At 40.5% G+C, this 12,608-nt stretch overlaps 1 protein-coding gene across 1 annotated transcript in view; it reads left to right on the top strand.

Moving 5' to 3' along the window:
- Window positions 1-4: 4 nt before the first annotated feature.
- The window catches only part of LOC103914246 (chromosome unknown open reading frame, human C16orf70), a gene marked incomplete at its 5' end in the record, with an annotated part of 30,612 nt that continues 18,008 nt past the window's right edge, over window positions 5-12,608 (top strand). The window contains 4 exons of the mRNA XM_009320861.1: window positions 5-46; window positions 3,932-4,015; window positions 8,777-8,820; window positions 9,110-9,189. Coding sequence (XP_009319136.1) covers window positions 5-46; window positions 3,932-4,015; window positions 8,777-8,820; window positions 9,110-9,189 — 250 coding nt within the window. The remainder of the gene's footprint in view (window positions 47-3,931; window positions 4,016-8,776; window positions 8,821-9,109; window positions 9,190-12,608) is intronic.

Genomic DNA, 12,608 nt, shown 5'->3' with positions numbered 1-12,608 from the left:
ACACTGTCGCATTATCAAAAACGTCCAGGTTCTCTACAGTGAGCAGGTGAGTAGCGCATGGTCCGGCCGGGTCGTTCACCTTACTGTGCCCCCAGGTTAAGGCATTAGAGGGTATACTGATACTGTGTCATGCTAACATACCTATTGTATGAATTGTGGAGCTACTTGAAATTGAATTACACTGGATTATTACCACCACATCAGAGGTGTAGCTTTTATAACAGTTTTATGTCAAGTGTAAAAATCCTCAGCACAGTGCAGTGATTTAACAGGTATCAGTTTTGTATATGCGGTGGTGGCATAGTATTGTTTTTCCTTTAAGAAGGGAAATGTTCTGTAATTAGCTGGATAACTTAATTTCTGGGGTTTTTTTACATTATCACTGTCAAGCGTTGCAGTATTTTTGAGGTACTGAATCACTCATTACTTCACGCTTTCGTGTTTGGTTCAGTGGTGATGAATGCCCTGAAAAGGCTTCCACGCTTTCTCTCTGGATCTGCAATTTTGCCCTGCAGAAAGTGGATGCAGTAATTTAAACCAGCTGTAGATGTTTTAATCGTTCTTTGTAACTAAGCCTTAAGTTCCTAATACATTTGACTTCCATCAAAAAGGGGACTAGAAGTGAAACCTTTCTGCTAGATCAAATAAAATGTGTTACATACCCACCTTCACTTTGAAGGAAGTGGAAGGGAAGAGGAGATGGGACAAAGGAGGATCGTGACTCTCCACGTGTGTAATATGTGAAACGCACGTTACTCAGAAGATGATATTCGTATGTGGTAGATTACAGATCTTTGCATCAGGAAAAAGGCAAAGTCTGCTAGAATGTCAGTTTGTATCAAAATACCAATTGAGGCCTCATGCATTCGCAGTGAATGCTGAATGGCTAAGGAACAAGCTCGACTCTGGTGTTTACTGCTGGATACATATTTCACGTAATTAAATGAACTACCCTTTTTTGTTTCACGTTATATAGATTTATGGGTTTTATGATGACTGAATTGCAAATTGAAAATCTAGCTCCTTGTACTTAATGCATGGGAGCATCCGTCTGGCAGTGAATGCATTCCTTGTTTTTTGTGTGCTTTGGAGGTTTTTTAGTTTTTCTTACCACAATGCATTCCAGAATTATTTCTAGGTTTGCTTAGATAAATGATGAGATTCCCGTTCCTCTCGGGTTTGTAGAATCACAGAAGGATTAGTGGTCCAGTACTAGAAAGCAAGCTATACTGCTGCTTGGCTTTTTACACCTCTTGGAAAGCTATGTTGTGTTTGACCATGAAAACAAAATTTTTATTCTGTTTCGGGGGGGAGGGGTGTGTGTGTGTGTTAGGTTTTTTCTCCCCAAACTGTAATAAATGTAAAGATGTTTTTAACATCTGCATACTCCAACAAAATAGTAGTTCTCAACTTTGTGGTATAGTTGTGCTGCTGATGACTTCTTTTGTTTTTTTCTGTATGTTATTCCGACTCAGTGCAATTTTTTCCACATGCCACTCAGGGCCTGCAGTTGACTGTCTGGCTATATCCTCACCCTTGTGCAGAACATTGTGTACTTCATGAGCAGCTGAGCACGAAGAGCTGCTGCTGCTGCAGTTCTTAGAAGATTCAAAGCTTTAAATAAACTTTGCCACACACAACTTTTATCTAGCTAAACTATACCTGAACAGCCTCCATGTCTTTCCTCTTTGCTTTCTAAAAGAATGCCTTTGAGCACAGTGATCAAATGTTATTTAAAGTTGTTGCATCTAAAGCGCTGAATTCTGATCCTGGAACTCCAGCAGCGAGTATTTCCTTTCAAAAATTTATATGACAACTAAATGCAATTAGATCTGCCCACAGCTCTCTTTTTAACTTGACATAAATGGGATGCCCAAACTGTGCCAAAAAAGCTTGATGAACCCTTTTCTGTTACTAGAGAACTTTAACTCCTTTCTGGTCTGTTTAAGTGGGGTACTTAATTGCCTTTGTATGTTTTCCTAAGCCTCTTCCTCTGGATTTGCATCGATGGGATTGTTCAGTGATAACAGTTCTTCCTGCAGCTTTGTGTAGATTAGCAGCGTAACTGCACATCTGAGTTGCTTCCTTCAGGAAGGACTCTCCTGTTGCTTCCTGGCATCATCTTTCATACCTGAGGTTCTAGTTTGTGTATTAAGTCACATGAACGAAGTTTGTGCCCTTGAAACTTTTCTTCTATTAGAAAATATGCCAGCATAGAACAGAAGCTATTTGCTGTACTAATTATCAAGCATTTCCTCCAAGTTTGCGGGGTTTTTTTTCCACCCACTCAAAAGTACTTGTAATGCTCTCATTAATTTTGGAATAACCTTATGAAAATTTTGCTTAGAAACCAGTGAAATGCAGAGCATATCCCATATCAGAACAACTCTGGTATATTTAAATGCAACATGACACATGGTTTTTTGCTCTATCTGTAGCCTTTCTAAATTAGATTTATAAGGGATTTAAAAAAAGACTGTCAGGATCAGCATTAGACCTTTTTATCTCAGGCTCATGGCTATATTGCAGTGCTGCTGCAGTTCTACGCAGTATCATCAAAGTTTGCCGCCAATAGTGAAGTATTGATGCCATTGTGCAAGGTGCTGTGAAGACTTCATTTAGAAGACAGCTTACATGTCAGATCACCGGTGTTCAAGAAAGATGAGCTCAAACTGAACCCGCATCAGGAAAAGTTACTGGAGTGATCGAGAGGAGTGGGAAATCTGCATCACGGGGGATTGAAAGCCCTGTGGCTTGCCTTGACCTAGCGGTGTGAAGTCTAGGATCTGATTACTTAAATACATGGTATTGGGAAGGGGTGGGAGATGCATGTGAGAATGCACAAAAAATATCCAGGCTAGAAGACAGTGCTGATGTGAGAATAAAGAGGTGAGAAAATTTAGGATGAAAATTAGACTTCTGACAGTCAAAACATAGACCTTCTCCCAGTAGAGCAAAGCGGGGAGTAACAGGTTTTAAGATAGCTTATGCTTAATTCATAAAAAGGGCTGTATGCTGTGGCTGCCCGCATTAGAAGCCTGGATATGCCCCAGATGTCCCATCCCCATTCTGTCTTTTGCTACATAGCTGCTTGGTGCAGTTCTAGGGCATGAATATTGCTGCCTGCCTGTCGTTCAGCCTTTTTTCTCCTCTGAGGAGACAGTTGTGGAGGGTAGAGCTTTTTGAAGCGAATGCGCTTTGGATGGTACACGATCAAATAGCTGAACTGGGGCCAACTGCCTGTGTATGCGGGGATGGTACCGGTGCAGCAGTTGAGCAGCTGCCACAGTGTCGCAGCAGACCGAGATGGTGTAGAGCCTATACAGACACCAGTGAAGCCAGTGGAATGTCTCCTATTGACTCCAGCAGACTGCAAATTAAGCCTTTCGTTGTTATGATTCACAGTAACTAAGGAAACCTAAATTCACAACATAAGTCTGAAGCCTTCCTTCTGAGGCCTGAAAAAGACGGTGACACTCTTTGATATTTGAAGTGGAAAGCCATCTCACCACCTTTTTGTCAAATGTATGCTTGGTTCTGACGCGAGACTTGGTGAGATGGGCTATTATTTTTGTGCGCCAAGAATGCAACAGGCTGTCCCTGCATGATGTCTCTGATGCTAAACTTGGAACGTTAATTTTCAAGGTGTTTCTCCCCTGCCCCGACTTAAAGTAGTGGACAGCTACCCTTTTGGGAGTGCTTGCAGGGTGCGGATCTTACACAGGCACTTCTGTTTCTTTTCAGAAGGAAACTGAAGGGGTTGAGAGGTTTGGCCAAATGTATTTTCGTTATGCTTACTCGATGAACCAAGTGATTGTTTTCTGAGGCAGTTTTGTTTTTCCGAAGTAACCAATTTATACTTGTACGATGATATATATCTTAACAAAGAAGCCTTGAAATTAAAAGCCTAACAGCTTTTTCTGTTTTACAGTCACCTCTTAGCCATGACCTCATCCTTAACCTGACTCAGGATGGAATCAAACTGCTGTTTGATGCTTTCAATCAGAGACTTAAGGTAATGAAACACCCTTCCTGCAAACAAAACAATGCAAACCAAAACCCTAGGATATATTGACACTTAACAGAGCGTAAGTCTGTGGTTCTTTTAGACGTGTAATTTGCCATATATAGTGCTCTCTTGTGATAATGAATTGCATTTCTTTGGTTTGGGGGTTAAACCTTCGTTTATAGGATTAAGACACTTCAACATTGTACTGGGGAGTGTAAGAGTGCCATAGGAGTATGATGGTCCAGTGTGGTCTCACTTGCCCATCTTGTCTCAAGTTGCAGCAGAAGCTGCGAAAGGCCATTACTAAAGCTAAGCCTAGGATCTGAAATCAGATCGTCGGTTAATGCAAACCGGACAGTGTTGTTTTCTGCCCAGGTTGTTCCTTTATCTGTTTATCTTTGAATAGATAAACCGTTTTATCTATCAAACGCTGCCGTTTTATCTTTGAAAGTAAACTTGCTTCCTCCTATTCTTAGTTTTCAGTTGAGTTAGGTTCACAGAGTACTTGTGCGGCTGTGAGTGCATGACTTCTCCCAGAAAGCCACATTCAGGCCTGTTGTGAGCAGCTGCCTCCTGCGCTGACTTCAGTTTGTTCTGGATGAGTTTTTATTCTTGCGATCAAAGTTCTCAGCCCCGCAATTCTGCTTCTGTGCTTTTAGGTGACCAAGTGTTGATTTGCCTCTCTCTAGGATGCTTTGTGTAGTTAAGGTGCAAAATAAAGGGCAGGCTGGTCACTAACTTCCCATGGTATTTACATTCGCAAAAAAATCTTATGAAAGTGGTATGTTTCGTCCATACAAAATGAGCGACGGTTGGACTGTAGAGATATGACTCGATCAGTACAAAATTTTGAAAAGCCTTCTTAACTGAAACATTTAAAATATCTGTATGTAACTTCTTAGTTATTCAGGGTGGTCCTTTTGGCAGGACCAGCTGTGCTGAACAATTGTCAGTGTGGTTCTCACCTGGTGTGCATTAAATTCCTCTGTGACAAAGTGCCCAGGTGTTGATTTGGCTAATTGGGTGAGAGTGTACTGCTCTAACTGCTGTGCTATTTAACATTTGAAAGCAGAAGTGTGGGGTTAAATGTGATGCTAAAAAATGGAATGCTTACCCTTTAGGTAAGTCTGGAATATGGTGCTTGCATCCGTACTTCCAAGCTTTGGAACAGGGGTAGGTGGAGCCTTGTTCCCCTTAGTCATGTCTCCAATGAGCAGCAAAATGTCACTCTCCAAAATGTCAGCCTAGTACTTTATCCCCAAAATGACTGTAAGAGTGTAGTGGTGTGCTGTCGGCTAAAACTTGAGCTCTTCATATACTTTATATATAAAACTGTTGCATACCAACCCAAATTAGTAGTTGTTGGAAGTACTTATTTCTCTAGTAGTAACCTGTAACACCATGGTATGTTTGTATTTTCCTTTTTCAAAATCTTTTATATTAACTATAAAAATACATGTTTTGAAGAACAATTTTCAGTTCAAATTGAGCTCAGATGGGGAACAACAGCACTTTTTTGCCAGAGTTCAGTTTGTAATTGCCTTATGGTAGTTTCTGTTCATGAAGTCATTCTGTAATAATGGGATTCTTATTTTTGTCAAGATTTAGAACTTAATTATTCAGATTGCTTATGTGAATTTACAATTTTTAAGAGAGTATCTTGAAAATTCTGTCAGATGGATCTTTATCAGTGTAAGCTACACCTGCGGTACAAAATCTTTCCAAAATAGATTTAATTCTTAAGGAGACTGAACTCAAAACTGACATAATCACTTCAAGTGTATGGCTTGCTTACTGACGTTTTTTGGAATGTCACAATCTTGTAGTGTTTTTGAAGTGCTGTACCTAGCGTATGCCATGTCTCTTCATCTCCAGGTTTTGAGGGTCTGACTTTGTCATTTCAACACCCAGTGTTGTAAGAACTATGCAAGAGCTGTTCTTCTCACTTTTCTCCACAATGTGTTTTAAAATTTGTTTTAAAGAAAAAATAGAAAAACCAAACTTTGCTGGTATGTATTTTTAGGCTTGTTTCAAAAAAAAAAAAAGCAAAACCCAAAAAACTCCCCCCAAAACAATCTCTTCTGGTATGTCGTGGTTCAGTGGTCTAGTGATACCATTTGTTTGTTTGTTTTAACTATGAAGAGTAAAGCTGTGTAAATCCATACAATGCTATGAAAACTTATACTTGTGTTCAGAAAGCTTTATAGAAGAAGTTCTGTGGGATCAGCTCAGAAGTGAGCAACAGGACTTGTTAAAGAATAGGGTAGGTGTAGAATAAATAATGCCTATTTTTAAGATGGTATGACTCTGTTTTCAGTGTTGCTCAGCAGCAGCAAAACTGGAAAAATCAGGATGCCTTTTTTCTTTGTGTGGTGTCGGTTCTTTTCAATACACACTTGCTATTAGATTTGGTTGTGAAAGAGATTGAAATACAGGCTACTAAAATGGGAAGTCTTGTCAGACCCCAAGAAGCTGGTGCAGGAATAAAGCCATAGCAATATTCCTAAAATGTTTCCTCCCTTTTTTCAGGGAGGGGAGGAAGGCTTTTGCATAGTCTCTCTACTCACCTTCAGTAGCCAGAGCACCGCAGGAGGTGTTACTAACGTGAGCTAACGTGAAAGAGTAGATCCAGGACCAGGTTCTGAAAACATTGCTATGAATTTTAGCAACAAGGTCTCTCGCACGCGCTCGCTCTGAGCTGGAGAAAGAATTAGATTTCCCAGCGTTGGTCTGTTATTGCTGGTTAGTAGATACCTGAACATTTTTGAGTCTTACTCAGTAGTAATTAGCAAAACAGTGAGTGTGACAAAACATGAGGTTTTACTCATTTAAACCAGCTGCCTTCTGGCTGTGTAGTAAACCCATCACTGAATAGTCCTTGGTCTTCTCAGTTTTTGTTCCTCTGCACACAGACAGAATCACATTAATCCTTTTGTCAGTGTAGCTTCTGTAGTTTAAAAAAAAAAAAAATCCTTTTCTAGTGCTATGGCCTGTTGCAGTGGTTCTTCAATATGTGTCTTTCGTGACTTTTATGAGATCTTTTGACTACCTTTACATTTTGTGAAGTTGCGCTTGTTTCTTCCTCTGCTGTTAGTAAAAGGAAACGTTGACATGAATAGATCTGTCTGAATCGTGGGAAGAGAGCCGGTGGCAAATCGGTGCCTGTTGGCTGCTGTCAGGGTGTTTCTCTCGCTTGGGACCTCATTTGCGCAACGTGCTATTCCTCATGCACGGCTCCTTGTTGTTCGACTCGTCCTTTTGTCTTCCGCCACCGCAGTGTGTTTCAGCAGCACTTCAGGAGCGTGCCCGATGCTCTCCGGTAGTTGCTGCAAAACTAGATCTGTGTGTGGGGTGGTTTCCTCTATTCTCAGAAACGTTTTCTGGGGGGGGAAGATGATGTGCGAGATCACTAAAAAAGGTAAAATCATTCCTAGCTTTTCATAAAAGTAGCCTTTGTTATTAACAAGCTGTGCAGTAAAGGAGACCTGGACATGTCAAACTGCATTTGAATTAAAATACTGGATAACCAGTTTTTTCCAAGAAGTTTAATTCAAAGTATATTTATTAAGAAGAAAAATTTGTTTGCTTTTCTTCATGTTGGTTCTGCCAGAATGTTCATTTCTTACTTTTATCCTGAAATGTGCGGGCTTCCCGAGCAAACAAAGTGCTTCAGAGAACTCTTCCAACTTTTTGAGTCAACAGTGTACCATTAAATGTTGATGATTTTTTTGTTTTGGGGTTTTTTTAGTTTTTTCTATAGTGGTTTAAGCATTGCAAGTTGTTTTATTTAGGGTTATTTGCCAGGCATCTCCCAAAACCAAGACTTCCTTCTTAGCTGGTGATATTTTTAGGCTTTAAAGCCACATTTGGCAGCAAGCTCCCTGGGGAATTCTGCTTTATTCTCTAGCTGAAGAGCGAGTCCTTTCTAAATCTGCCAGTGATTTACCTTTTCTTTACAGCAGTTATGATGTGCTCTGCAGTACTTTTTCCTTTTTGCTTTGTTTTAAAGTATTGATGATGAAGGTGCGACATAGAGCATGTTCATTTGACCATGGTTGCTCCCCAAAAATGGCCTGCTTAAAGCCCAGTCTAGTCTCAAGATCCAGTAATAGTCACATAAAAATCATATGAAATCAATCTCAGACGCACGTTTGCAGTAATGTCTTCAGAAGAAAGGATCCATACCTAATATTATCTGCAGAGAGGGGAGCTCCTTGGAATATCCAGTAAGGTCTGAAATATTTAATAAATATCAGAACTAGTCTTGCTGTGTTCATCTTTTACTTTAGAAGGAGTTGGAAAGTTAGAACAGTGCAGTCAGTGCTAGGACTTACTGCCCTGCACAGGTATTCTTCAGGGTAATAAGAGCAACCCAAGGAACAGCCTACTGTTTGACGTTTCTTAGAGGATTCCCTAATTCGCTGACCTTTGCTATTACTTTCCTTTGAGCTTGCTTAAGAGTAATCTTTGCAGAAATCAAGATGCTGATGTATTAGTGAAAAGACTACTTTCTGCAAGGTCAGTGCTGATTTACACGGGATCTGGAGGTACTGTACTGAACCCGTAGCTGTTCTTCAGTACTTGTTTCAGTGGTTCCTGAGTCAGTTTTCGGAGTTTTGTCTCTGTCAATGTGATTTATCCTGGCAGAGTTCTGTTAAGGAGGGGAGCGAGCAGCACTAGCTAGTCTTGCCTTTTGATGAGAATTTGCCTCTGTAATGATTCGCAAATGTGTGAAGTGTGGTAATGTTTCTGTTTCCCATGTTTCAGGTGATTGAAGTTTATGACTTGACTAAGGTGAAGTTAAAATATTGGTAAGTGATTTAAGACCTCCCGTGATTTCTTCTTGATTAGTGATTGGTTTCTTGCCTTTTTTTTTAATCCTGAATTCATTTTTTCAATCACTCTTGTTAAAAAAACAAAATAACTGTCAAAAAAGAATGTAGATAATTATCCTTTCTTGAACACAGCACTTGGTTAAATTACCAGGTTACTCCTTCCTTCAGTCTTGGAGACTTCTTCCAATTTAAATGTGCCATTAGTAAACATTTGTAGCATCCATTCAATATTCTTAAGACAGGTTCATTTTGTTTTCTTTTTCAGTGGTGTCCATTTTAACTCTCAGGCAATTGCTCCAACCATAGAACAAATTGATCAGTCATTTGGAGCAACACATCCAGGAGGTAAGCTGAAGTATTTCTGAGACTCAGAAGCACACCTAGATTGACAGACTTCTTTTTAGGAAGTCTGCCTAGAGAAACGTGTAGACACTTCGTTGTCAAACGATCGGAAGTTGTGTTCCAGAATGGTCGTATTCTTATAGCTGGGATATCATGTAAAATGTACTGTAAGTTCAACTGTGACTTTCTTTAAGTGAAATAGTGAGGCAGAGAGTCATTGGCACAAAGTGGTGCGTTCAGATATCATTAATGATCTGTTTTGAACTGCCAGTACCAGAAAATTGTGAGCTTTGTTGTTGATGCTGTTGTTTTTACACATTCTTACGCATGGTCAGCTCTCAAGTGTCCTTAGGGATTAAGTATACCATGAACATGCAGACATTTGAACTGATTTCTGTGCAGAGCCAGCCAGGACTGATTGCTCAGGCTCCGTGTTCTGCGAATGTGCTTATACCCCTGCTAGGGCAGAATCAAGTCTGATCCTGTGTATAACTGGCTTGCGTCTCCCTGCCCCTCCTTCCTGTTACTGGGAGCACTGGGGAGGTGTGAAGCCAGCCTACGTGCAGCATGACCAGAAGAACCGGGACAAGTTTAATTAACCTGGCTGAACCCACTCTGACTCTTGCACAGCTACTTGGCTGTTCGCCACCTCTGTAGCAGGAAAAAGACTTATCTTTAAGCTCCTTGCTTACATATGAAAATAGAGAATGTGTTTCAGGGGTTTGTTAAGTGATGAAAATAAGCCAGTGGTGAAACTTTGAAGAGGATATTTATAATTAAACTGCTCAGGAACCTTCAAGAAATGGAGCCACAAACTGGCATAACAAGAAAGACTAACTCCATATAGGCAAGATACCCTTTTTAGAGCATCACGTTCTATTTTTAGCTTAACCCAGTCCATTTGCAGTAGTCGGGCTGATCCCAAATAGGCTAGCGTTCTTTGTGATGGATGGCAGTTGCATATCCAGTCTTTATCCCTGTTCTCTGCAGACAGTCTCTTGCACACTACAGAACAGGATTTATTAACTGTGGAGGGTCATGTGGCTAAAGTAATATAATTGCATAAAAGCCTGCTGTAGTAGATGAATATCAGATTGAGGTAAATGAAGCCTGGAGGATTTTTAGCCATGATACTCCAAGGACCAGAATCAGCCTTTTTAAATTTGACTTTGGTCATGAACGTAACATTTTCCTCTTAGGCAGAAACTCTGAGAACTATAGTTAGCTATTATGGAAATAGTATGTACAAGACTTCATAATCTTAGCTTGTTCTGTGACAATGGTTTATTTGCAAATATTTAGAGGAGAAGTGCTTGCAAAACTGTGATATTATGAACCATAAAAATAAATACCCGGCTGTAAGCATTGCTTATGATACCAATAGCATGTTTTATTACTGCATGAAATTGTATGCAAGCACTTAAAAGCATAGCTTGGCACCACATGTCCTCGTGCTGAATTTGCCAGATCTTGTGCGCCTGTCATAGTCAGTTAAGAAAACTTGCATACGTGCTTCATCTGATGATAGTTTTTCATAACATCTTTTCATCCAGTGACACATAGATATGAAAATGTATTTATTAAAATGTTGGCCTCTATTACCATTTCACTAGTGCATTTGTGCTTACTCAGTTTCCTCACTGGAAATTTGGTATCTTCCGTTAACAGCCTACTTAGCAGAAGTAAATGCTCTGTATTAAGCTGCCTGTCATAAACAGTTTGAACTGTATCACGCAGTGCAAGTTTTTGATAACTCTTTTTTCTTTGTGTTTTCTGAAACAGAAAAGGCAAAAAACCAGAATAGTTTTCAGCATGTGGGAGGGATGATGATGGTGTTTTCATGTCCCACAAAAATTTGAGCTGGGGTGGGGAGAGAAAGGTGGGAAGAGAAACCTTCCTCTTAATGTGACCAAAGTACCAAATGTCAGTTTTCATGAATGAAAGTATGACATAACCATACCTTTTATTCTCTGTGCCAATACTCCTCCAAAGCCTCAGCGCAAGCCCTTTAAGTTTAAAAGTATGTTGTTCATCTCTGTGTTAACCTCCGCTAGAATTTCAAACATAATGTTGTCTTTCACTTAAACCCAAGGTGGTTGCAGCAGAACTGTCCTGCAACAGGATACAGTCATAGCTTCAAAACGTATTTCAAAAGGTTAGCAACGGTTTTGTGTTGAAACCGACCTTCAGTGAGCAGTTTTTTAAAACCACTGATTTGTCAAAACCAAAAGAAGAGTCATCAGGAAAATTGCAACCAGCTTCATTACTTTTTGGCTAATGTTAGTTTGAAACATTGTAGTATCTTTGTCATGGGGCTGATTGAAATATGACCACTTTGGAGGTCAATAGCTTCATCCAAGCCAAGATTTTATCCCACATTTCCATGATGCTCTGACCTGACCTCCTGCTGGGGAGCGCTTGCTCTTGCCAGTGGTTCTGTTGAAATCACATCCTGTTCCGAGTCCTCGTGGATGTGGCTGTTTGCCGAAGTGCCATTCAGCATGGATAAGGGCTGTGAGATTGAACTGAAGTCGTAAGGTAGGAGGAAAAAAAAGTCCTTCCCTCCTGCCACAGTGGCCTTGCAAGAATGGGGGGAGATCCTGTCTTCTAGCTCTGTAACTCTCAGAGACTTCGGAGGTTGCCCAGGCTCCCCTGGGGTGCCAGAAAAGTCTTGTGCTTGATACTTTTGGATCTGCCTCTGCTTTATCAGGACCGTGTCTGTTCTGCAGGCTTGCTGGTGTCGGTGGCTTTGTCCCGTCCTGCTCTACAGAAACGTTTTCCAGCTGGTCACACTCTGCTGCTTTCCTGGAAGGCAAGCTCTCTCCCCTTCCTTCACCTAGAGTGCAGCAGCAAAGAAGCAGTGTTTTTGCTTCTATCAGCAATTTTGAATGGAATTACTCTGCAGGCTACCCGTGTAGTAAATAAATTAAAAATAATTTTAAAAAGGCTTACCTTGTTCAGTCGTGTGGTTGTGACATATGGTCTTGAGGGAGATGTGAGAGAACTTCGTAAGGATAGAAACATTCCTTGCCCTTTAAGCCTAAACATCAACAAACATTGCAGGGGATGGGAACTGATGCGATTTATATAATCAGATACCACACTTGGCATGACTAGGGGAAAAACACTTCTCCAGCTGGCTGTGGGCTTTGGAAAAGATGCATCATAATTTATCACATGAGAGAGATTTGTGTAATTTTCCTGCAGATCAAAACATTTCCCTCTCCCCACACGTTTTCCTTTGAGTGACAAGCAGGGAAAATGCTCTTAACCAGCACATTCTGCAGAAAAGGCAAATGATGACTTTTGAAAGCTTAATGCTTATTGCTCAACTATTATTTTTCTATCCTGGGCGGTCTGGCATTGTCCAGATATCTTGTGACATGTCTCTCAACTTGAACATTTGAAAGGCACTGGGGGGG

This window comes from Pygoscelis adeliae, unplaced genomic scaffold (genome assembly GCF_000699105.1).
Source record: "Pygoscelis adeliae isolate BGI_AS28 unplaced genomic scaffold, ASM69910v1 Scaffold63, whole genome shotgun sequence".
NCBI lineage: Eukaryota > Metazoa > Chordata > Aves > Sphenisciformes > Spheniscidae > Pygoscelis > Pygoscelis adeliae.
This window is presented reverse-complemented; position numbering and strand designations above follow the sequence as displayed.